We start from the raw sequence: 24,856 nt of genomic DNA, 5'->3' as shown, positions 1-24,856 counted from the left end.
CCAACACAACAAGAGCCATTCAGTATAAATGAATCAAAGTTGTACCAATTTTTTTGCCCTGGCCGGAGTGGTTCAGTGCTTAGAGTGTTAGCCTGCACACCAAAGGGTCTCAGGTTTGATTCCTGGTTGAGGGCCGGTACCTGGCTTGTGGGTTCGCTCCCTGGCGCTGGTCAGGTTGAGTAGGGGAGGCAACCAGTTGATGTGTCTTTCTCACATTGATGTTTCTCTCTCTTCTCCCCTTCCTTCCACTGTTTGAAAAAAGCAATGGAAAATATATCCTCAGGTGAGGATTAACCAAAAATAATTTTTCATACCAATATTTGTCAGACTGGAAAAAATTTATTTTTCAGTGTACTGCAGAATTTTAGTAATTTATTTATGTGTGCCCTGAGATGAAAAAGGTTGAAAATCGCTGATTTTAATCATTGTGTAGTTTAAATAATCATATTTCTAATCCTTTAAAAAATACCACTATTTAGTTATTTTGTTCTTTTTTCTTCTTCTTCTTCAGCTAAGACAGAAGAGATGATTTATTGTACATGTTACACTGTTACAACTGAGAACAGACCAATCCAGAATGTCACAGGTCCAGGGCAAAGATCCACAAGGGAATGTTTTTGTAAGAGCAGGGTAGTCTCCCAAAAGGCGGTGGCGTGTGTATGTTCTAGGTCCCATGGAGAAGTTCTCATCAGCAGACATGCAGGCTGACAATTTGTACCAGTGTCCCTGTCCTCTGGCTTCCCTTTTTTTTCTGCTCTTGTGCCTTCACGGGTGCACAAACTTGAGTGTACTTGGACCCCTGCCTCATCTTCCTTCTTTTCTTCAGCCTGCGCATTCGCTTCTTCCTCCACTTGGCGCTCATGGTGCAGAGTTTTCTAAGAAGATGGCTCTAAGTACGAGAACTCACTCTTAGTGTTTTAAAAAGTTTTTATTATGGAGAGCTTCAAACATACACAAAAGTGGACAGAATAATAAAATGAGCCTCCATGTCCTTATCCTGCTTTGGCAGTCATGAATATTTTGCCCACTTGGTTTTCTGTTATCCTGTCTAATTATAGACAAACATGGTAATTGACCGTACCTCCGCTACACCTCCCATTGGCTAATCAGTGAGATATGCAAATTAACCGCCAACAAAGATGGTTAATTTGCATACGTAGGCACGAAAGCGACGGAGCAAAGACTGAAGGTGGTTCCGGCCAGAGCAGCGAAGGCTTTGAAGGCTGCTCCGACCCAAGCGAAGGCCTGGGTCCCGGGTGCCGGAGGAAAACCGGTGCCGGCAGCCAGGGGAAGGGAAAGCCTATTGCACGAATCTTTTCATGCAACAGGCCTCTAGTTTTTAATATAAGTAATACCAAATGTAAAAGTACTCTTTAGAAAGTGGGTTGGTATTTAACAAAAAAAAATCTCAGCTCAATCTATGCTCAAGTTTTATTATGGCTATTTGTATAGTTGATGATTATTTATAATATTTTTAATTCATATAATTATTATCCTCTACAGCAAATGTACTGGATTTTGTGCTTTTTGCATTGAAATGAGTTATACTAGTAGAGCTAAACCATGGCAAATTCATTTTTCCCCACCATTAGATTGCAGGTGTGACCTAACTGTGCTTAATATTAATATCTCATCTTAAGTATTTAAAATTTTTAATCAATTTGTTTCAACAAAGCAACCAAAAGCCATGTTTTAGGAGATGAGTTGGTTTGATGATGGTTTTCTCTCTCTGTTGAGAATTGGCTATAGTTGAGGAAGCTGGCCGTCCTGTAGGGTGAGATGAACAAGGCTTTTCCTACTCTCTGGGACTACATGCTGATGTGCATATAGTCAGTTACCTATAGTTCAAGGCAGAGTGGGGTTAGGGTCGCAATAAAGGCATATAAATACTGCTGTGGCAGGGCTGAGGAGGAAGTGTCTGTCGCGGATGCTGGTGGGAGAACTTCTGGGGGAGAAAGCGTTGGTGTTGGGCTTCCAGAATGGTGTTGACAGGCAGAGATGGGTAAGGAAGGAATAATAACCTGAGCAAAACGTGGTATTTGGGGAATGGGCTTTGTCTTTTGGGGTTGTAGTGTAGATTGGGGAAAATGTGTAGCAGGAGGTAAGACTGGAAAGGTGGTGGTAATGACTATGTAATATTACAGTATACAGAAGTGAATGTGTATGGAGCACTTACTGTGCAGTGATTTAAATGCTGTATGAGTGCTGAGCCATTGATAATACAAAGTTTTATGGGATTATCCTCTCTGTGTCGATGAGACACTCAGTCACTTAGGAGTTTTAGAACTTTGCTTGAAGCTACCCAGTAAGTTGTGGAGCCAGGAGGTTAAACGAGGGCAGGCTGAAGAGTCTGATGGTTTAGGGCAGGGGTGGGCAAACTTTTTGACTTGAGGGCCACAATGGGTTCTTAAACTGGACCGGCGGGCCGGAACAAAAGCATGGATGGAGTGTTTGTGTGAACTAATACAAATTCAAAGTAAACATCATTACATAAAAGGGTACGGTCTTCTTTTTTTTTAGTTTTATTCATTTCAAGCGGGCCGGATCCAGCCCGCGGGCTGAAGTTTGCCCACGGCTGGTTTAGGGCCTTGAATAGCGACTGGGTTAAGCAACATTAAATGCTTTTTTGGGGATAGTCACCTAGCAATATATTAAGTGATTTTTAAACACAAAGATCTTTAGTAGTTTATTATCATGAGATTTACCCTATAATGGAGTTTTAAAATTGGCTGTACTTACAGGTTGTCCTCATAGTTGTGGCCTTTAGCTAGATTCCATGATGGCTTTTATGTTAAGATCGAAGCCCGATGCACGAAATTTGTGCAAGGGGCTTAGCCCTCGCAGCCTTGGCTTTGTCTGGAAGGTTGTCCAGAAGGTCGTTTGGCTATTTGGTCTAATTAGCATATTAGCTCTTTATTATATAGAATGGAGGCTGAATTTCTTGGACCATTTTTCTCCTGCTTACTTACAAAAGTTGTGATGCACTGAAGAGTAAAAAGAAGAAAATTAAAAATCACTCAGACTTTTATTAGCCTAAGACAGTGGTCAGCAAACTCATTAGTCAACAGAGCCAAATATCAACAGTACAACAATTGAAATTTCTTTTGAGAGCGAAATTTTTTAAACTTAAACTATATAGGGAGGTACATTGTTATTAACTTAATAGGGTACTTCTAAGGCTTAGGAAGAGCCACACTCAAGGGGCCAAAGAGCCGCATGTGGCTTGCGAGCCGCAGTTTGCTGACCACAGGCCTAAGACATTCATCATTAATAACTATGTATTTTCTTCCAGGGTTTTTCTGTGCTATTATTTTACTTTCCTGGAACTCTGCTTTGGGGAAGATTTTGAGCTCTTTCTGGTACAATGGGGCCTTGACTTACGAGTGTCCCAACTAATGAGTTTTTGAGATACCAGCTGTCTCTTGGCCGATTTTTTGCATTGAGTTGACAGAGTAATTTGAGTTAATGAGCTCTTTAACGAGCTCGGTCTTGGAAGGAATTAAACTCGTAAGTCAAGGCCCCACTGTATATGACTTTTTCCCTCATGTAATACAATTATCATAAGAAGTAAATGATTACATAATATTTTATCATATGAATGTACCATAATCTATGCCACCTTTTCTTTTTGTCTTGAACATACTTATTTTTGAAATCATTTTAATGATACACTTTTGTATGTGAATTGTGTATTTTCTATCATGAAATGGCTTTTTAATTTTTAAAATGTTTTTAATGACTTGAGAGAGAGAGAGAGGAAGGGAGAGGGGAGAAACATTAATCGGCTGCCTCCTGTACACCCACTACTGGGAATTGAGCCTGAAACCCTAGACATGTACCCTGATCAGGTGATTGCACTGGGCATGGAGAAGAGTGGAAAGGCCTGAGGCGTTTCAAAATTGATAGGATTTAGTGAGACCACTTAGAGTAGATGAAGTCAGCAGTTTTTAAGAAGTCTCTAGGCCAGCGGTTCTCAACCTGTGGGTCGCGACCCCTTTGGCGGTCGAACGACCCTTTCACAGGGGTCGCCTAAGACCATCCTGCATATCAGATATTTACATTACGATTCATAACAGTAGCAACATTACAGTTAAGAAGTAGCCACGAAAATAGTTTTATGGTTGGGTCACAACATGAGGAACTGTATTTAAAGGGCCAGAAGGTTGAGAACCACTGCTCTAGAAGCATGGCAGTGCTGGGATAGAGCTGGGAAGGTGAGCTGTGTGAGGAAGGGGTGAGGATGTTTTAGGGATAGTGAATTGTGGTAGTAATGTGACACTGGAAGTGACCCAAGCAGCTTGTTGTTGGTCTAGATCAGTGGTTCTCAACCTTGGCTGCACATTAGAATCACCTGGGAATCTTTTTAAAATCCTGATTTCTGGGCTTCATCTTGGAGGATGAGGTCGGAGGATGAGGCCCAGAAATCAGGATTAAAAAAAAAAATTCCCAGGTGATTCTAATGTGCAGCCAAGGTTGAGAACCACTGGTCTAGATACTGAGTGAGAAGTTAGGGTGGAGAAAAAGAGACCAGAATAATTAGTTTCAAGTAAACGTTTGAAGTACTTCCTTTGGAGAGAAAGATTATAGAGGAATGAGTGGAGGGGCCCGGAATTGGAGGTAACCTGAGGTTGGGGTGAAAAGTAAAAAGAGAGATGGAGAATTTGGAGGATAACTGGTAGTCTGAAATATAAGAGCACACATATTAAGGATTTTTTGAGGAGGTAACCTTTTTGTAAGTTCCACAAAATTGTAGCAGGGAAAACAAGTAAAACTAAACTCATTTTATTACTCTTAGTAATAGGCTTATTGGAAGAAAATGTAAGCTGTTAATAATAGTGTGTGTTTTTTAATTAATTCTGGGCCTGGTTATTTTTATGTATTTTTGAAAATGCAAGGATAATTAAAAGCAGTGGTTTATAAAATTACATATAATTATGTATGTCTAAAAGTACATATTACCAACTAAGTATATGTGTGCATGCATTTATGTAAATAAATTATATATAACGTATATTTTATAAATAAAATTATATGTGTGTATATGTATTATTATACTTTAGACCATCCTATTTAGAAAAGTCAGTGTTATCAGACAGGAGAGAACAGAGTGGTTTTCCAGGGCACTGGAAAGGTTCTCATAGACACTATGAGAAGGGTTTGGAAGCTATTGATTGAACATATTCTTCCTGTGTCTTCTGACAGACACTTTAAAAAATATTTTTATTAATTGCAGAGAGGAAGGGAGAGGAAGAGAGAGATAGAAACATCAATGATGAGAGAGAATCATTGATTGGCTGCCTCCTGAATGACCCTGACTGGAGGTTGAGCCTGCAACCCGGACATGTGCCCTTGACTGGAATGGAACCAGGGACACTTCCGTCCGCAGGCCAATGCTCTATCTACTGAGCCAAACCTGCTAGGGCAACAGGCACTTTTTTGTTTACGAAATACATACACAAGTGAGATCACCCCAGATGTTTAGGTTAAGGAGGGAAATTAACCAGGGAGAACATGAAATACTGGATCACATCCTTGTGTTATTCTCTTAGCACCTAAAAGTAATGTAAAAAATGGGCCATTGGGCCATTCCTTTTTTTTTTTTTAATAGGTTTTTATTGAGTTTTTAGAGAGAGAGGAAGGGAGAGAGAGAGAAAATAGAAACATCAATGATAGAGAAACATCTATCGGCTGCCTTGCATATCCCCTACTGGGGATCCATCCTGCAACCTGGGCATATGGTCTGACTGGGAATCGAGCCAGCAACCTCTTGGTACATGGGATAGTGCTCGACCACCTGAGCCATCCCAGCAGGGCTTGGCCATTCCTTTTTATTTTTTATGTTATTTTTTTATTTTTTAAAATATATTTTTATTGACTTCAGAGAGGAAGGGAGAGGGAGAGAGAGAGATAGAAACATCAGTGATGGGAGAGAATCATGGATTGGTTGCCTCCTGCATGCCCCCAGTGGGGATCGAGCCCGCAACTGGTCATGTGCCCTTGACCGGAATCGAACCTGGGACCCTTTAGTCTGCAAGCCGACGCTCTATCCACTGAGCCAAACCATGGCCATTCCTTTTTAATTCCTCTTATGAACTAGGATTGATTTGAATTGAGGACATTCTGTATAGGCGATCCTCTATAATAAAAGCGAAATATGCTAAGTGTGTGATTGGTTGACCGTTTGGTCAACTGCTTGACCAGTCACTATGACGCGCACTGACCACCCGGGGCAGACGCTCCGGCTGATAGGTTAGATTGCTGCTGGAGTCCAGCCAGTCGGGACTGGGCGAGAGGGCCAGACACACCCTGGAGCCCTCCGGTGGTCCCTCTCTGGTTGGCTGGCCTCCATTGGCCCCCATTGGGACTGGGCAAGATGGCCCCGATCGCTCCAATCGCCGGCCAGGCTGAGGGACCCCACCCGTGCATGAATTGGTGCACCTGGCCTCTAGTATAAAATAGTATCTTCAAGAAGCACATCAACAGAAGAGATTGAAAAAAATCTTGGTGTTTTGTTTACATTACTTTGCTCTTGGTTCCATTAGCAAGTGGGTAAAAGCAGGTTTCAAGTTTCAAAATATATGGTAGTGAAAAATTGGAAACAACCCAAATATTCCGCAATAGGTGTTTGCTTGAAGTAAACCTCCTTCTGTACATAGTACTATACAACTATTTAAAATCATACAAGTATAAATTGTTGATGTAAAGATGTAAAATTATAAAAACAAGAGCAAAGATTTATTATTTTAGGGTGGTGAAATTTTATATGACTTTTAGTTCTTTATTCCTTTTTAAAGCAATGAACATATTTTATAATCAGATAAACCTTATTTCAGATAAATGAGGGAGAAAAACTTGAGATTTTTAATTTTAAATGGAGAAAAGACTATTGTTCAGTTCCAGCTTCTGAACAACAAAATTGCACACAATTGGGTTGGAATGGTGACAGGATTTGTTTCGAAGGCATATAGTTCTGATGAGAATGAGCTATAGTGGGTAGACTTGAGCAGGGAGTGCAAACAGACAAGAAGGGCCCTTTGATAGGAACTGTAGAAATGGAGTAATGAGGTCAGTTAGAAAAACTTGTGAGGTGAAATCCAACACAAGAATTTGTGGATTGCATGTGGGGTAAGCAACAGGAAAAGTCCTAGATGATTAGGGTTTTAGTTTGGGAGATTGGGTGATGGTGACACCCATCAACCAAGACTGAGAATACAAGAAGAAGTGGATTATTTTCTGTCCTCCCTGGTCTTTTGCCTTTTTGTTTTGTTTTTAGCAGGTTAGAAGGATGGAGAGATGGATGATAAATTCAGTTTAACATGGAGCCTGGCAGCAGCAGTTTTGAAGTCAGTTTGGTTGGATTTGAATCTTATCTCTCTACCATTAGTCATGTGTGACTTGGAGCAACTACATTTTACTTCTCTGAGCCTTGGTTTCCTCACCTGTAAAATGGGGATAATAGTGCTACCTACCTTCTACAACTGTTTATGAGATTAAGGAAATAGGTGTCCATTAAAGATAAGATACCTCATATGCAGTAATAACTGGGAAACAGTAATAACTGAGACATCCAAGCTCAGTTCACTAGGCTTTCAGAAATGTGGACCTGAATTCTATGGAGAGAGGTGGGCTAGAGGCAAGCCAGCTTATAAAAGTCTGCTTAATTCCATATATAACTTAAAAAGTATATAATGTTGACTTTCAACCAACTGTCTTAGAAATGAGCCTTCTGGAACTTAGGTCTGCTTATAGTAGAGGTTTTTCCTGGTATCTATATAGCAACCACTCTCCAGTAGTGGGAGTTGGGATGTTCAAAAGTTCTGTCGTCTAAGAATTCATATTTGAGGAACTCAATTCAAGAGAATACATGTAAATATGTTGACAGATTTGACGGTTGATATAAACTTGTGCAAATCTTTTATGTTTTCACACTCAACTAATGGAAGATAAAGGATGGCAAGCAAAATAGAATATCAGTGGTAGTTTATTATTTTGAATTAGTGACAGGGCACTGTACTTTATTCCAATTGATGATAACTTACACTGAGAGTTTTAGTCTCTCATCCAGTAAAAAAAGAAATATTTGTCAGTGCATTATGTATTATGGATAACATGCATATGAGGATGAATTACCCTCCTGTTTTCCTGTAATTAATGCTGTACCCAAATATTCATTGTCTAATTTGGTCTCATTTGAGCCTAGACAGTCCTAGAGAGGCCAAGTAACTTGATGTAGCAAACATTTGGGGCAATATTTATTTATTCCTCTCTGCTCTTAGTTCTTGAAACTTCTCTCAACTGTTTACTCATGGTTTTGTTAGTTCTTTTCATATAATTTCATGAGAAATCATATCCTTCTATCCCCTTTATTATATATCTCAGCTACTCCCACTTCCAACGTGCCTTTGGAGATGTAAATATAATTCAAGATCCAGGTTTCTAACTCTTCGTGCTATTATAGCTTGCTCAACGTTTCAGTGCAAAAATGACTTAACTACTATTGGTCTTACCCTCTTTGCAGTTTATCTTCTTAAAAAAATTTTTTAAGGGAATATATAACAGTCTGTGATATGCTGTAATCAAAATTTCTCTGCTTCCATTCTCCTAAATGAAATGCCTTTTACAAGTTAATTTACTACTTAGAAGCTTTATTTCATGTTTGGGATGCTTGAGGCAGAAGAGTGGGTTCTTGTTGTTTGGGGTTCTCTGTGCGTCCTGAACTTGTGTGACTTTTTCTTTTCCAGGTTAGGGAAGTTTTCTACCATTATTTCTTCAAACACTTTTTCTATTCCTTTCTCCCTTTCTGCCTCTTCTGGCACACCTACTATTTTAATATTGTTATGTTTCACATTGTTCCACAGCTCCCTTAAGCTGTCCTCCTATTTTTTTAATTGTTTTTGGTTCTCTAATTGAGTGATATTTTCAACTCTGTCTTCTAATTCACTGATTCGATCCTCAGCTTCCCCTAATCTGCTGTGTATTCCTTCCAATGTGTTCTTTATTTGTGTTAGGTAATTCTTTATCGCAGACTGTTCTTTTTTCATAGTTACTATACCTTTTTTCATACTGTTGAGCATTTTTAACATCATTACTCTGAACTCTGTTTCAGATAAATTTCTTACCTCTGCTTCATTTATCTCTTTCTGGAGAATTAGCTAGTTCTTTCATTTGGGGGTTGTTTCTTTGTTTCCTCATTTTGGTTGTCTGGGTTTGTGACTATGTTTTAGGTGGACCCTCTCTATACCTCTCAAACTTTAGTGCAGGACAGTGTTAAAGGCTGTTTCTGACTAATTGGATCAGGCAAAGACTTAAAGCCTCTAGAGACCACCTCCAACTTGAATTGCCCCCAGGCAATCATCCTCAGGGCAAGGTATTTTCCAATAGGGTGTGTCGACTGTCTACCCCCCCCCCCCACCCCCCACCCCACAAGGCAGATGTCTATGTGGGAAAGTTGTCCTCGCTGCATGAGGGAATGACTCAGCCCAGGAATCTTGGGGTGTCTGCCTTCTGTGTTCTATCCCCCAAGTCCCCAGTCCTGGGTTCTGCTCTCACAGCTCCAACCCACTTCACCCTCCCTCTGCCAGAGCACAAGGTGGGTGGCTCCACAGGGAGTTTTTGTGTATTGGCCCTTTAAGAGGATGCCCAAACTTTCAGTTGCCACTCCCTGGCAGACAGCACCCCACTGCTTTTCACAGCTAGATGTTATGTGGGTATCCTCCTCAGTTTGGTGCTCTCTGCTGGGGAGCCCCGCTTCGGGATTAGATCCCAGAGTTCTCAGTGGCAACCTCCCAGAGCTGAGTTATCTCTCCAGGACTTCAGTTGCTGTCTGTGGGTGCCGGGCTACCCCTTTCGCGCCTCTGCCCCTCCTACCAGTCTCTATGTGGTCTCCACCTTCAGTCCTTGGGTATCAGGGTTCTCTCCTGTGAGTTTTCCATTGATTATTCAGGAAGCCTTTCCATATTTCAGTTTAATTCCAGCTTGTTCCTGGGAGCATGTCGGTGCAGCATCCTCCTCCTCTGCCGCCATTTTTAATGGGGGAAGCTTATTCTTAATTGGCAGCTTTATTTTTTTTTAAATAGCTGCTGCATGTGTTGTCATTTTTTACTTTATTGATTAAGGTATTACATATGTGTCCTTATCCCCCCATTGTCCACCCCCCCCCCCCCCCCCCCCCCGCTCATGCCCTCATCCCCCTGGTGTTTGTGTCCATTGGTTATGCTTATGTGCATGCATACAAGTCCCATTGTGCATTATATTTTTCCTGTGGGATCAAAATTATACAAGAGTATATATATGTGTGTATATATACACACACACACACACACATACATACATATATATACACACACACAGTATATATACAATGTAAAATTAATGATAGTAAAAAAAACAACTGTCTGTGTATTTCTGCCTAGCTTGAGAAGTAAAACAGTACCTACCAGAACTTTTTAAGCTTGTGTCATACTAATTATTTTCACCTGCTGCTTGTAATGTTTCTCTATTACTTTATTTTGAAACTAGATAGGATCTTTAGTTTTGTGTCATTACAAAACATTGTGACATCGGAGAAAACATCATACCTGCCACTTAATTCATCAACTCCTCAGTTAATCTGGATTTGCCATATCATGCCAGTTTGTTCATTTCAATCACAGTTTTGCCACTCTTGGTCTTGGTCGATTAGTATTAATTTTTAAAAAGTACATTATTATTGATTTCAGAGAGGAAGGGAGAGTGAGAGAGGGAGAGAAACATCAGTGATGAGCGAATCATTAATCAGCTGCCTCCTGTATGCCCCCTACTGAGGCTTGAGCCCACAACCCAGGCATGTGCCCTGACTGGGAATCGAACAGTGGCTTCCTAGTTCATAAGTCAACACTCAACCACTGAACCACACTGGCCAGGTAGATTAGTATTATTCTTATAAATCTCAGTATGTCCGTGCATAACTGTGTGTTTTGATATTCTCACCCTTTTCCTTTTCTTCCTCTCTTTTCCCCTCCCTCCTTTCCCCTCATCTCTGAAGATATGCTGTACATTAATTTTATGCAATGATTTTTAGACAACTAAAAAATGGTTTGTAAATTTAACTTCAAACCACTTAAGCTCAGTTCCTAGATTGTTCATTGACCATTTGTTATATTGCCTTTGGCAAAATGTGAGCTAAAACATAGTGCAGCCGTGGGCAAACTACTGCCGGATCCGGCCCGTTTGAAATGAATAAAACTATTGAAAAAAAAGACCGTACCCTTTTATGTAATGATGTTTACTTTGAATTTATATTAGTTCACACAAACAGTCCATCCACGCTTTTGTTCCGGCCCTCTGGTCCAGTTTAAGAACCCATTGTGGCCCTCGAGTCAAAAAGTTTGCCCACCCCTGACATAGTGTAAGAGGTTCTCAGGATTATGGGAGGTTCTTGTAGTTAGGATAGGAGATGCTTTTCATTAGCATCTAATCCAGTGGTTCTCAACCTGTGGGTCGCGACCCCTCTGGGGGTCGAACGACCCTTTCACAGGGGTTGCCTAAGACCATCGGAAAACACATATATAATTACATATTGTTTTTGTGATTAACCACTATGCTTTAATTATGTTCAATTTGTAACAATGAAAATACATCCTGCATATCAGATATTTACATTATGATTCATAGCAGTAGCAAAATTACAGTTATGAAGTAGCAACGAAAATAATTTTATGGTTGGGGGTCACCACAACATGAGGAAGTGTATCAAAGGGTCGCGGCATTAGGAAAGTTGAGAACCACTGATCTAATCTTTGCTACATAATTTGTGAATGGTTGGGGGAAAAGATGAAAAATTCACTATAGGTTTTTCTCAGGAAAATTTAAATATGAGCGTTCTTTTCATGTAATTTGTTATTGAGTGTGAAAAGTGACAACTCTGGCCCTGACTGGTGTTGCTCATGTGGTTGGGTGGCATCCTATGCACTGAAAGGTTGCCGGCTCCATTCCCAGTCAGGGTATATGCCCAGGTGGTTGGCTCAGTCCTCAGTAGGAAGCATGTAGTAGGCAGCTAATCGAAGTTTCACTCTCACATCAATGATTCTCTCTCCCTCCTTCTCTAAAAATCAGTAAACATTCAAAAAAAAACCACAAAACAACAACACAAAGAAAGAAAGAAAATTAACCACCCTGGAGGATATGTAGAATAAGCACTAGAATCCTATTTAAAGCAATCCACAGTCAAGACTTGAGTTTATCATACTCAGTATATAATGACTTAATTGCTGTGTGTGTGAGCAGCACATTTTGTAACTTGTAGAGATATTTTACCCCTTGCTAAAGGCTGCTTTTCAAATGAGGAGTAATTAATGGATGACTTCTAAAAGATGTCAGATTGCCAGCCCAGCGTGGCTCAGTTGTTGAGCATTGACCTATGAACCAGGAGGTCACGTTTTGATTTCCTGGTCAGGGCTGGGTTGCCGTCCTGATCCCTGGTGTGGGGTGTGCAGGTGGCAGCTGATCAATGATTCTCTCACATCATTGATGTTGCCATCTCTATCTCCCTCTCCCTTCCTCTCTGAAATCAATAACATATTTAAAAGATGTCAGATTTAGGGTCAGACTATTTTGATGACCTATAGTCAAATGCAGCATGCATGTGCCACTTGCTCACCCATACTTATTATCTTTAGATATTTAAAACACTTATGCAATGATCTGCTAATTTCTAACAAACTTTTAATAAAATAAAAAGAATACTGATGTCTTATTTGATTCTTCTTATAAAGTGCTTTTGTAACAGTAATATCTTTTTCTATTGAAACCATTGACGTTCTTGGGGTTTAGGTAGCACTAACATTTTATATGTAAAGAATACGATGTTTAGAGCTTAAAGTATTTGATGATATATAGTGTATAGCTAGAGATTTCATTTATATTTTCTTTTTCCATGGTTTGTGCTAGAACTGAAAAGACTGATCATTTATGTGGGGGAAAAGTTGTTAGAGAACTATGTCTTTGAAGTAAAAAAAACCCACCTTTAATCTTGATTATTCCAATATTATTTTTGCAAATAAAATTATTTTGATGCAGTATTTTAATGTTTATCCATCCATCTATCCATACAATCCTCAAATTGGATACTGTTTAGGGTTTTACTTGCTAACATACTGGCATTTGAACTAGAAGATGGTTCTATAGAAATGGAATCTGGAAATAGGTAATGATTTTAGACAGGCAATTCCCAATTTACAAATAATTGATACATTTAAACCCCTGTCCCTGAGCTCCTCTTCCAGTTGCTGCTGTTTGGACTTAGAGCATTTAAAGAACTTGTAAGTTCACCAGTAAGAGAAATAAATGAGCAGAAATATTTGGAGTCAATAAATATAGACTCAAATCTAAATTATGATCCCCTTCCCTAAAATGTTTTTCTTTAAACTGCCTAAATAGTTTTTTGCTTTTTATTGCAACAGTATTAGAATTCTGTCAGTTAGGGGTTCATTTGGGTTAACTAGCATCCTTGTTGAAAATTGCAAATTTAGTTAAAGTGAATTATTTCAGCCCAGTTGATTTCTTTCTATCAATTACCTGATGTGAAACTACACTGAGGCAATAAGAGTGTTGGATGGTAATTTGGGAATGTACTTAGGGGAAAGGATTATTATTAAGCAGGATGATTGGGATGCCATAATGTAGAATTTAGGGAATTACAGGTAATAGGAGTTGAGAGAGTGCTAACAGAGAAAAACAAACCAATTTTAGAATTTGTCCAAATACAGAGGATCTAGAATTTGTTAACTTCCTGTGTTTGTTCTGCAGGGTCCCTAGTGCCCATGACCAGTAGTATCTTTGAGAATCAATAGGTTTCTTTTGGCTAGCCTGGGAACTTGGCCACGATAAGCAACATTGTTTTATTAGGAATATTTATTGAATCCCATAGTATCAATTTAAAGAATGCATTTTTAGACTGAACTCATTTATAAGTTAGGTTTTAGCCTGTGCTTGTCTTTGTCTCTTCTGCTATTTTCATGTGCTCTCAGTTGATAACAACAATGAGGTTGCTTTTGCTTTCCTATCAGTCATTATGGAATTTGCTGGTCAATCATGAAGTTTCAGTGGAAGCAGTAAGTAGGAAGTACAGTAAAAAAACTAAAGTAAGAGAAGCCATTCAGAGAGCAAAAGAGGGCTTGTGGGCTTAGAAGGAGCAGTTGTGAACAGTGTCTCAGACTTCATTTATAAGTAACAGTGGTAGATTGACATGTTATCTTTCCTATAAAGTAATTTTCATTACCTGTGATTACCTCTGATAGTAAGTCATGATGAAAAGTGAACTCGCATTCATACTGATTTGTGAATTGATGGAAATTACAATATATAGATCCCCCCCAGTTAAATTATGTAGAATAATAGAATGTTGACTTTTATTTCATATCTACAAATGTGTGAAGTTATTATTGGTAGTGGGCAGATTTAAAAATGTCTTTCTTCCTGACAATTGAATACTTTAATAAAATTTATTTTCAAGCTTAAATAAATGTTAGTAATGAATTTGAGTTAATTTTATGTCTGTTTTGGGGATTGTACTTACATTAGATACTCCTCAATTAGGGATAATTGTCTTGCATCCTTATCTCTCATCATAATCTGTTTTTCTTCACACAGTGTTATAGTTTTGCTGCTGGACTCTTCCCTCCCTTCCCCCACCCCATCAGGATGATATGAGACTTGAAAGAAGACGATGCATACAGGTGACTCAAGTTTTAAAATACAATGAGACTATGGCTGTCTGAGAGAATGTGGAATATTTTGAATGGGGGAGCTTTTTGGTAAACAGTATTAGTGGGGAGAATTATTTAGATCAGTAATGTAAAAATAGCTGGGCTATTTACTTAACTTGACTTTGGAAATCAGTTTGATAATTAGTGACTTATAGTGGTAATAATACAAATACAGCTTAATAATTGCTGGCACTTAACCTTTTTAAAAGTGGATGGTTGACTAATACTTTGAGAATTGAAGTATTTCTGTTAAAAATAAATAAACTATTCCCTTTATAGTTGAATGTATGTTTCCTTCAGATCCCTGTTAGAGCAAGTCTTTTAAGGACTTAACATTGTATCTGAAATTAATTTAAGGATATTATACCTATATGTATGATCCCTTTATAAAATATGATCTGGGATTTTAATCCTCCCTCCTTCCCTTTCATCTTCCCTCCCTCCCTCCCTCTCTCCCTCCTTCCTTTCCATCCTTTATGTCATTTATATAGGAAAAGCAGTATGGAGTCATTTTTGAAAGAATAATTTTGACTGTTCTATAAATTAATTGAGGTGCTCTTAATCATACATGGAAAAATTGAGGCTCATTCATGTATGGCTATGTTCAAACTCTTGAAAATGTAGTGTAGCTAATGGATAAAGTATTATTAACTTTTAAACTTATATCTTCTTAAATCAGGCCGATTATGAGGCATTTTGTTCAACCAAGTGGCTTATTTTTGTAGACTTTGTCAGAGATGGTCTTACTTGATTATATTTATGAATAATTTGAAAATGTGATTTTAACTGGAAAGGAAGTAAGTGCATAAATCCTAGATAGATATTTAATTACATTATTGGTGTAGCTGTTAACCATTTTGTCATTGGCTTTGTTTTTAGTGATCTTTGTTTTAAAAAAGGAAAAATTAACATTTTTTTAAAACTTTGGAGTGGATTTATAAAAATATCTCAGGTGTACCAGTTTGTATGAAAAAGTGTGCTTGAACATATTTGCAAATTAAATTATAGATCAAATAATATTTTACATTCATGAGGGACTTAAAGAATATGATGCTAATCCTTTTTAACTAAAAGGTGGGTGAGTAATTATCTGTAATCTGTCTCTCAAGCGTGCACACACTTATTTGCCTGAACATATTAGATGTATGCCGTGTACACAGTCTAGTTGAGTGGCTGATAAAGTCAGCATGATACTGAGGCTGAATATCACCATCATAAAGAAATAAATAGAAACATTATCAGAGAAAATTTTAGAATTTTATGAACATTTTGTTGTCAGATTTTATAAGTTTGACCTTTTGCTGCAGGAAGAGTTTCTCAGCACTGCCTGCTCCTGATTGCTCCTTGGGCCCTGCATTGCACATTGGCTATCCCTGCACTGCACATTGGCTATCCCTGCATTGCACATTGGCTATCTCTGCACTGCATATTGGCTATGCCCAACAGATGCTCACTTTCCACTGAGGGTAGGAGAGGAATAAGGTGCTTTTGGGGTGTCTCATAGACTTACTCATGAATATTAATCATGATTTTTCCTTATGAAAGTTTGAAGTGGCAAAGTTGCTATTGTATTTTTACTTTGTAAGATATGAAGAGTTTTCAGAAAGCTTTCTCTAGAAAGGTTTATCAATGAACTGAAATACCTAAAGAGTAAATACAGTTTATGAAGATTTGTTATTTTTATGAATGCTAGAACACACAAAAAAACTACAAATATTAGACTTATGACATAATACAGTCTCTCTTAGTTGGCCTTGTATTCTTTAAAAATTTTCAACATTAATTGGCTATAAAGGACAAAAATCAAGAAAGAAGTTCTGGTTCTTTCTAATAAATGTATTAGCTATTGATGTATTTCCCTCTAAACAATTTGAAAGTTAATACTTGTTTTTGAACATAAAATTAACAGCTTTCATAATAATCATTAATGAGTGCAGTAGTTTGATCTTGTTTTATCATGCACACATTTATTATACTTCAACTGGTAGAAATTTACCACAGAAAGGCTCATAAGGTGTTTTCAATGAAAGTTGTTTCTAGAATGCTTATGCACACTTGAAAGCGAATATGCTGTTTTCCTCAGGCATTCGTGGTGCTGACTTTATGCCAGTTAGATGCGTTGATACCTCATTCTCCTACCATTTATTGCTTGGGTGCAGGCTCCAGATGCTAGGCAGGACGTGGAAGTAGGCACTGACTGGTCTTTCAAAAGCCAAAGCTTAATCGATTTTTACTGAACACCACGCCAGAGTTAAACTTTGATGTGCCTCGTGTGTGTGTGTGTGTGTGTGTGTGTGTGTGTGTGTTCCTGTACTTGTTAATTTGAGGGTTTTTTCACATATTTTAATATATAATTAGAACATAAATGAGGTAAAATTGGATTGTTTTGTTAATTTTTGGAAGAAAAATCATGTGTGACAGGACAGTTATTTGACTAACATTTTTTGTACTGGATACTGAATAGATACTCTGCCCACAAGGATCCTTGTGCTTAGGAATCAAGGAACACATTTCAGCTGGAGGAGGGGACACATATAAACAAATAGTGCAATGGGCGTTTATGGTAAATTTTTAAGACCTATTGAATTTAAGGCATCTAGACTAAAAACAGGAAACACTGTCTGGTTAATAGCAATCACGGTAATGGTTTCCTGACACCTAAATACCGATGTTGTAAAAAAATCTGTGTTTGTGCCCAGCTGTTCTCTCTCCTGAGCTCTTGACTTGTGTAACTGCCCCCTGGATGTCTCTCCTGCACACCGCCCTCACCCACTTATTCATGTTAGTGATAGTGACACCATTGAACTCACCATCATCCTGGGAACTAGGGAGCCACTCTACCCCTTTGAATTAAGAGGTGACCAAATTCCGTTTATTTAGGATAGCCGTGGGCAAACTACGGCCCGCGGGCCAGATCCAGCCCCTTTGAAATGAATAAAACTAAAAAAAAAAAAAAAAAAAAAAAAAAAAAAAAAAAGGACCGTACCCTTTTATGTAATGATGTTTACTTTGAATTTATATTAGTTCACACAAACACTCCATCCATGCTTTTGTTCCGGCCCTCCGGTCCAGTTTAAGAACCCATTGTGGCTCTCGAGTCAAAAAGTTTGCCCACCCCTGATTTAGGATGTAGAATCACTCACTTCTAAGGTTAAATTTGGAAGATGTACTGACTCAGATTAACATTAAGGCTCTTGCATTTTTAAAATGTATTTGATAAAAAGTCCTTCCCTCTGATTTATTTATTGTTTATACCCATTAACATTTAATGGATATAAATTTGAGAAAAGCTGTTGAACATAGCAGTTGATACCATTCTTTTTTGTTGTTGTTGCCATGGACTTCTTTAACAACTAAAATTATTACACAGTAGTGATAGGTTAGTTACTTTAAAACTTGAAATAGTTCTAGAACATACAGAACTGTAACTCTTTGAGATCGAATAGCCTTAGAAATTTATTTTAAATTATGCTAATTTATGTTGTTGTCATATTTCTTTTATATATGAATTTAACTGCTTAAAACAGTGGTTCCCAATCTTTGTTTTTGGCCATGCCCCACCTAAGCATCTCTAAAATCCTGATGCCCCCCTTGTGACATATAATTTTTATTACTCAAAAAGTGAACTCCTATTCATGTAGAAGAAGCCTACAAGTCCATTAACTTGGTCTAAACAAGCTTCCAAAGAACATGGCAGCCATGAAAGAGAAAAATCAAAAAATGAAAGGACAGTTGAAGTACTAAGAAATTGTTAAAAAATAATATGAAACTAAAAAATAGATAGCAAATAAAGTATCAAGACATATTATAGAGAATTGAAATGCATAAATATGTCACAATATATATTTATATACTATATATGAGGCCCCTAGAACCATGAGAAATGCAAAAAATTCACTGTTAATAGCTCATTCTCGAATTGCCCCCCTTAAAAATCAAATTGCCCCCCTGTGGGGAGGGTGCCCCACGGTGGGAACCACTGACTTAAAACCATTTGATACTTTACTGACTTAGTCTTTTTAACATTTTTTTATAACTTACTATAGTCTTTTAAAATTTAAACATTTCTTACCATTAATATTCTTTTATAGCGTTATGTTAATGCCTAATTAGTGTTTTATAGATCAGCTGCTATTTATTTAATCTAGTCCTCATTGTTGCTTATTAGTTCATAAATAATGTTTACGTGAACACTACTGTGACAGTCTTTGTGATGTTCTTTGATTTATTGCTTTAGGTCCAACTGCTAGAAGTTGAAATTGTTGAGTTAGAGGATATGTATATTTTTTAGACTTTCGATATGTATTTTCAAATGTCATTTAAAAGTACAATTTACGATTCTACTAGCAATAATTTTCACATATTCTAGAATTCTGGGTACTTGAAAATGTTTGCCAATTTGATAGGCAAAACATAGCTTAATATTTTAATTTGCATTTGTTTGAATATTAGTGAGATTAAGTTTCCCATGTTTGTTATTCATATGTTCTGTGAATTTTCCTTTTTTTTTTCTTTAATGTTTACCAGAGGATATTTTTCCCCCTTTGATTTCTAGAGTGGAAAGGAGGGAGGGAGGGAGGGAGGGGGGGGGGAGAGAGAGAGAGAGAGAGAGAGAGAGAGAGAGAGAGAGAAAGAAAGAGAGAGAAAGAAAGAGAGAGAAATATCCATGTGAGACTGACACATCCGTTGGTTGCCTTCCACACTCGCCCCGGGGCAGGGAGTGAACCTTAATCCAGGTATGTGCCCTTGACAGTGCCCTTGACTGGGAATGGAACACAGGACCCTTTGGTCTGAGGGCCAGAGCTCTAACTGGACAGGGCAGAATTTCCTTTCAATATTCTCTGCTGTGGGGGGCTGTTTCTCTCTTTTCCATGCGGGACATGGAAAAGGAAACAGTCCATTTGCTGAGTAGAGGAGCTGGGGATTAAGAAATTAAAGAAAGACCAAGATGCAGAAATAGATTTTAAGCTGGGGCCAGGTGGGCGCCATCCTCTCTGATGGAGAGGTGGCAAAAGTGGGCTGAGCCACACAGCAGGTTTATTTTAAAGGCCTAGATTTACATATCTAGTTCTGCCCCTGCCTGATTAACATGTCCAGCCTTACTGGGGAAGCATGTTCCCAGGGCATGGCTCTGCCTATGCTCTGAGTTCAGCTGACAGTAATTATAAGAAAACGCCTAGGTGCCTCCCAGGCGGCCCTCTACACTCTGCTGATTATTTCTCTTGGATTTTTTATTTCTTGTTAATTTATAAGAGTTCCTCATTGAAACCTTACTGTATGCCAAGAACTATTCTAAATTTATATTTATTAACTTAATAGTGACCTGGCGTGCAAAATCATGCGAGTTCCGGAATCCCTTCCCGAGCATGCCTCCCTGTACACACAGCCCCGCCCTCCCGCCCAGAAAGAGTCCCATGGCTGCCGCCACTGCCATGGGGGCTGGACCAGAAAATCCGCCTGCGCCTCCGGTCAAGTTCTCCAGAGTCAAATCCCTGCCCACCTGCTCACGCCTAGCCACGCATGCAACCTCGCCTACCCGTGCGTGCACGCAGCCTCCTGCTGATCGGAAGTTTTGGTGTGAGGGTGTCACGGCCATTCACGTATTAGCTCTTTATTATATAGGATTATGTAGAATATTCTCTTGATGATAACTCTGAGATAGGTCTGATGACTAACTCAGGTTAGGTACCCTGCCCCAGGCTACGGCTAGTAGAGCTAGGATACAAACCCAGGAACATGACTCCTGACTCTTAACCAATATGTTCCTTCTTTGTTACTTCTGCTAATACATTGTCCAGTTTGCATTTGTGTTTTAATTTTGCTAATAGTATCTTTTTATACAGGAGCTTTAAGTTTTTGTGTGGAGGGACTAGGTCTTATTTTTTAGTGTAATGCCTGGAACATGATTGATTCTCAAATATTGGTTGGACAAATGAGAAATAAACCCATTAATAATCCGTTAACAGTGGTGATCTTTTATATATTATATTTCCTCTTTTAAAGGGATTATCAAGGGCTTCATAAATAATTTACTCTTTGCTTTTGATAAGATACAATAAGCTTATCTGTATTAGCTTTTCTGGAAAGTCTATGGAAGTAATTACTGCTTTAAAAAGGAACATGTGTTCTTAAACAAGCAAATATGAGTTATGAAGAATGTGTATTATCGACAGTGATTTGAATTGTAGATTCAAGTGAAATAAAATATTTGTTTTGGTTCTTGGAATAATTTGGTGGAGTTGGTTTTAGGAGTTTTAGAAAATGGAAGATTTGGCCATTGTTTTAAAAGCTTTTTGAATAAATTTTGGTTTACTTTAAGAAGATACTTTAAAAGGGAGAACACAGACTAAGAAAGCTGATGTAAAAAGTTGTTACTGCTTAAGGTTTGGGTAGTGTAGAGCAACTTCCCCAAAAGTGCAATTTAAGATTTTACTGTTTAGTGTTTTTTCTCCCATTTCCTTTGGAGGTTGACATTAGGCTACCTACTGGTCCCTCGTTAGTTTGGTTGAGGCTTGTATATCCGTTACTCTAGTCTTTATAAGTGCAGAGACCCTTGGTATTAAATGGGTCTGTGTGCGAGATTACATTAGAGAAAAGCACAAATAGGTTTATTTTCATTTTTATACACTCTGCACAAAACATACTACATGGGATCAAGTACTCAAAAAGTAGACACTTGAAAATGTTATCTTGTTAATACTAAAAAAGTAAAAAAAAATTTTTTGTAGTTGAATGCTTGCGTTTCTGTAGCCTACTGGTTGCAGCCAGTCTTTTTTCTTCCTACTAGTCGTATTCTTTTAGGTTATGTTTAACTGACAGGTTAAATTTAGATTGTACTTTTGTCCTATATTAAACATTAATTACTCAATATTTATGCATATGTTAATAAATTTAATCTCTTTTGGAAATAAAAAAATGAAATATGTTTTCCTCCTCATGTTAGTAGTAAGATCCCTTTTAATTTTTAGTTTTTATATTCTTCCTTTGGTTACTTTCATCACTTTAATACAATAATGTGTTTATAGCTGTCTTATTACTTAAAAAAGACTGTCTTCCCAGAAAAATGAAGTCAAGTACCTCTCTATGCTATCTTTCTTCCTGCAAATTTATTTTCCTTTTAAAAAGTTTTTGTCTTGATATTATTAACATTTTATAAAACTGACTTAAATTTATTTCTTGATGCTTCAGTTTTAGACAGTTTCTCTTGACCTTCCAAGATATGAAATGAGGGCTTTAGTACCCTTTATATTACTTTTTGCCTCTCGCCCTTTACCCACCAGACAATTACTTTTACATTGTATGTAAGTCTATACACTTACACACCTGTCCTTAACTATAATTGAATTACATGTTTTGTGTGTTGAGTTGTGTGAAAATTGAAAACAGAAAAGTATACTGGAAGAACACATAGTGTATTAGCAACTATAGCTAGAGAGATGAAATACTGTCATTAAGTTTGTTCCACCCATGGGAGAAATGTTAACACTGGGTTGAGGTGGAGTGCAATGTAATGGTGATCTTAAATAATGAGTTAATTGTATGATATGCATCCAGTTGATCATGCAGCACAGTTAATTGTCGTCCCCCCCCCCCCCCGGTGCCAGCTTTCGGCTCTAGGTCTCGCTGACATGATTGGCACCATCCCTTTGGCCTTTAGTCTTGAAATCTGTCAGAATCTGGTTCACTGGTGTGTCTCCATCCCATGCTTTAAATAATTGATCTTATATTTGTGATTCACTACTGCTGATTTGGTGGATTTTAGTGAAGATGAGGATGAGTATGCTTGACCTTTGTAGTGTTCTAGATTTTCTTTTTAGAAGCATGCTCCTTCCCCAACTTAAGACACTGAGCTTCTAGGTGTGGTGTTGGTTCCTTGCTGGTGGTAGAATGTTTTCAAGCACTCCTCCAGTTGTGGCTGTCCTTGCTTCTCTATGTACTGTGAATTCTGGGAGCATATATTAAGAACTAGGTAGCTTTCTTGGTTTCAAAACTGTACCTGTTTTCAGATGACATGAAAATTGACAAGAAAATACTTAATGCAGTTTGTATAGATGAATATGCTTAAGGAAGGCAAAACTTTGATTGCCTTGATAAGCACAATTCAGAAAGATATTTTAATGGCAAAAATAATTTGCAAGAACCTTTTTTGTTTTAGCAGTGTGCATTAGTTATGATAACACTTACCTAAATAAAGGCTTGATCAGTCAACTTTTATATTTCCATGATATCTGAATGAAGGAACAAAAGTATATTTAATATACAACAGTGAGTATTCATAAAGCTCTAAGTGCATTTTTGGTTAGGAGTGGAAGAGGGGATGAGAACGGGACCATTTCCCAAACATGAATTAGTTGATCCACAAGAATACAGCCCAAAATTTTAAAATCTGTGTTTATAATTCAGGTTTAAATAGCAGTTAACCTTCTATTTTTATAAGCAGACCTATTGAGAGGGAAAAATGTGTTAGGATGGCTTTGAAGTTGGAGACTATAGATCTCTACTGGGCTTATTTAATCTCTTGTAAAAGATGTTCAGCTAAACAATATGGTGGCAGCCTCACTTATAGAATAAGGAATTACAAAGTTGATCAAAGTAGTTGCTCAGAACTAAAAAAAAAATTTTCCAGATTAGATGGTTTTTAAATAAAAAAAGGAAAATACATTTTATCCACTTGCCATTTTTTAAAACAATATCAAATTTCTCCCTAAAATTCAAAATCATTTGTATTGTATGATTTGTCATTTGAGATGATTTTGGGTGATTTATTACTTGGCATAATAATGACCTGTTACCCATTGAGAGGATAGAGGCTATTTATATATCTTGAGCATCATTAACAGATGAGAAGTTAACAGTTATTGATCCTAAATGTATTTCTTCTTATAATATAGGATACTGGTTTTTTACAAAAGTTAATGATTAATTGTATACCTAGAAAACTTATTTTCTTTACTAGAATTTCTAAAATACATACTTTATGTAATGAAGATTCTAATTTAGTGAGTTAACTATTTTTAAGTGTTCTAGATGTTTAATTTCTGGTTCTAAAGGTAGTATTCGCTGGTACTTTTCTAAATTCCACTATGTAAGTAGCTTTTGAAAGCATTGAAGATAAACTGAACAACATTTAAATTTAGGGTGTTTTATCCCAGAGCATCTATCATCAGGCAGAAGGTGTTTCCCAAAGGGAAATAGGAGTGCCAAGGTTTTAATTTTTTTCTCCTTCAAGGATGGCAAAATTTTGCGATATAAAGAATGCTTATACAGTCCTTGATTACATGGAAAATTCCCTGTTTACTACTATAGATTGGAAGATAGGGTGGGTTAGAATTGCTTTATGGGGGGGGGGGAATTAACCACAATATTAAAGGTTTATGAGCAAAAGTGTGAAAAAATTGGCTTAAAAAAATCTTTTCCTTTTATTTCTCTTCTTGCCTTTATCCTTAGGAATTAAAAGGGGCTTGTGTAGTTTTCCAAGTAGTTCAGAAACATACCAAATGATATAAATTGAGTCTTTCAGGGGATGGGTTAAATGCTTTGGGTTAGAGGTGATTTTCAAGCCTTCCTGAAGCCTTGGTTAGAGGATGCTGTGGATGATGACAAGGAGAATGATCCTGAGCTAATCTTTTAAAAAAATGCTTATATTTCAGTATATGTTCATATTAAAACAAACCAAGAGACTTGCTGATACCTGACTGATATATTGATTATTCATAATACTCTTAGAAGATAGTTTGGGAGGGCTTTGATTTTATCTATAGAATTATTATCTTATATGCTGCTTTTCTAAATGTGGGTTTTTGTTTATTTTGGTTTATAGAATGAGGGGTTACTATTAGATGATATTTAAAGTTGTTTTTTTATCTTTAAAGTTCAGTTATTGATCCCTTTGCTCCTTCTAAGAAGCTGACTCTAGTTTGATTTCATTGGACTTTAAGTGGTTTTCATCTAGAATCCCCAAGTAGAGAGACGATGAGAAGAAATTAGGAGACAAGTGTTGGGTAGTGGGTGCTTGGAGCTGATGGAAAAGTGGCTTCAGTTTTCTTAAGGTGGAAGATAATTGGCAGCGATAGAAATAGGACCAACATGCTGTTTTCTTTGAATCTGATGCC

General features: G+C 37.6%; 1 protein-coding gene across 9 annotated transcripts in view; it reads left to right on the top strand.

Moving 5' to 3' along the window:
• Positions 1-24,856, top strand: part of DYRK1A (dual specificity tyrosine phosphorylation regulated kinase 1A) — a 129,228-nt gene that overhangs the window by 41,368 nt on the left and 63,004 nt on the right. For 7 of the 9 annotated variants that reach the window (XM_036347154.1, XM_036347158.1, XM_036347151.1 and 4 more), the window contains exon 2: positions 14,629-14,714. The exons of 1 other annotated variant lie outside the window; for it this stretch is intronic. In XM_036347154.1, the coding sequence (XP_036203047.1) occupies positions 14,705-14,714 (10 nt within the window). In that variant the 5' untranslated portion in view covers positions 14,629-14,704. Of the gene's footprint in view, positions 1-595; positions 620-14,628; positions 14,715-24,856 lie in introns of those variants that run through there. One more of the 9 variants, XM_036347153.1, reaches the window with a different exon arrangement.

Source organism: Myotis myotis, unplaced genomic scaffold (assembly GCF_014108235.1).
Source record: "Myotis myotis isolate mMyoMyo1 unplaced genomic scaffold, mMyoMyo1.p scaffold_m19_p_2, whole genome shotgun sequence".
Classification (NCBI taxonomy): domain Eukaryota; kingdom Metazoa; phylum Chordata; class Mammalia; order Chiroptera; family Vespertilionidae; genus Myotis; species Myotis myotis.
This window is presented reverse-complemented; position numbering and strand designations above follow the sequence as displayed.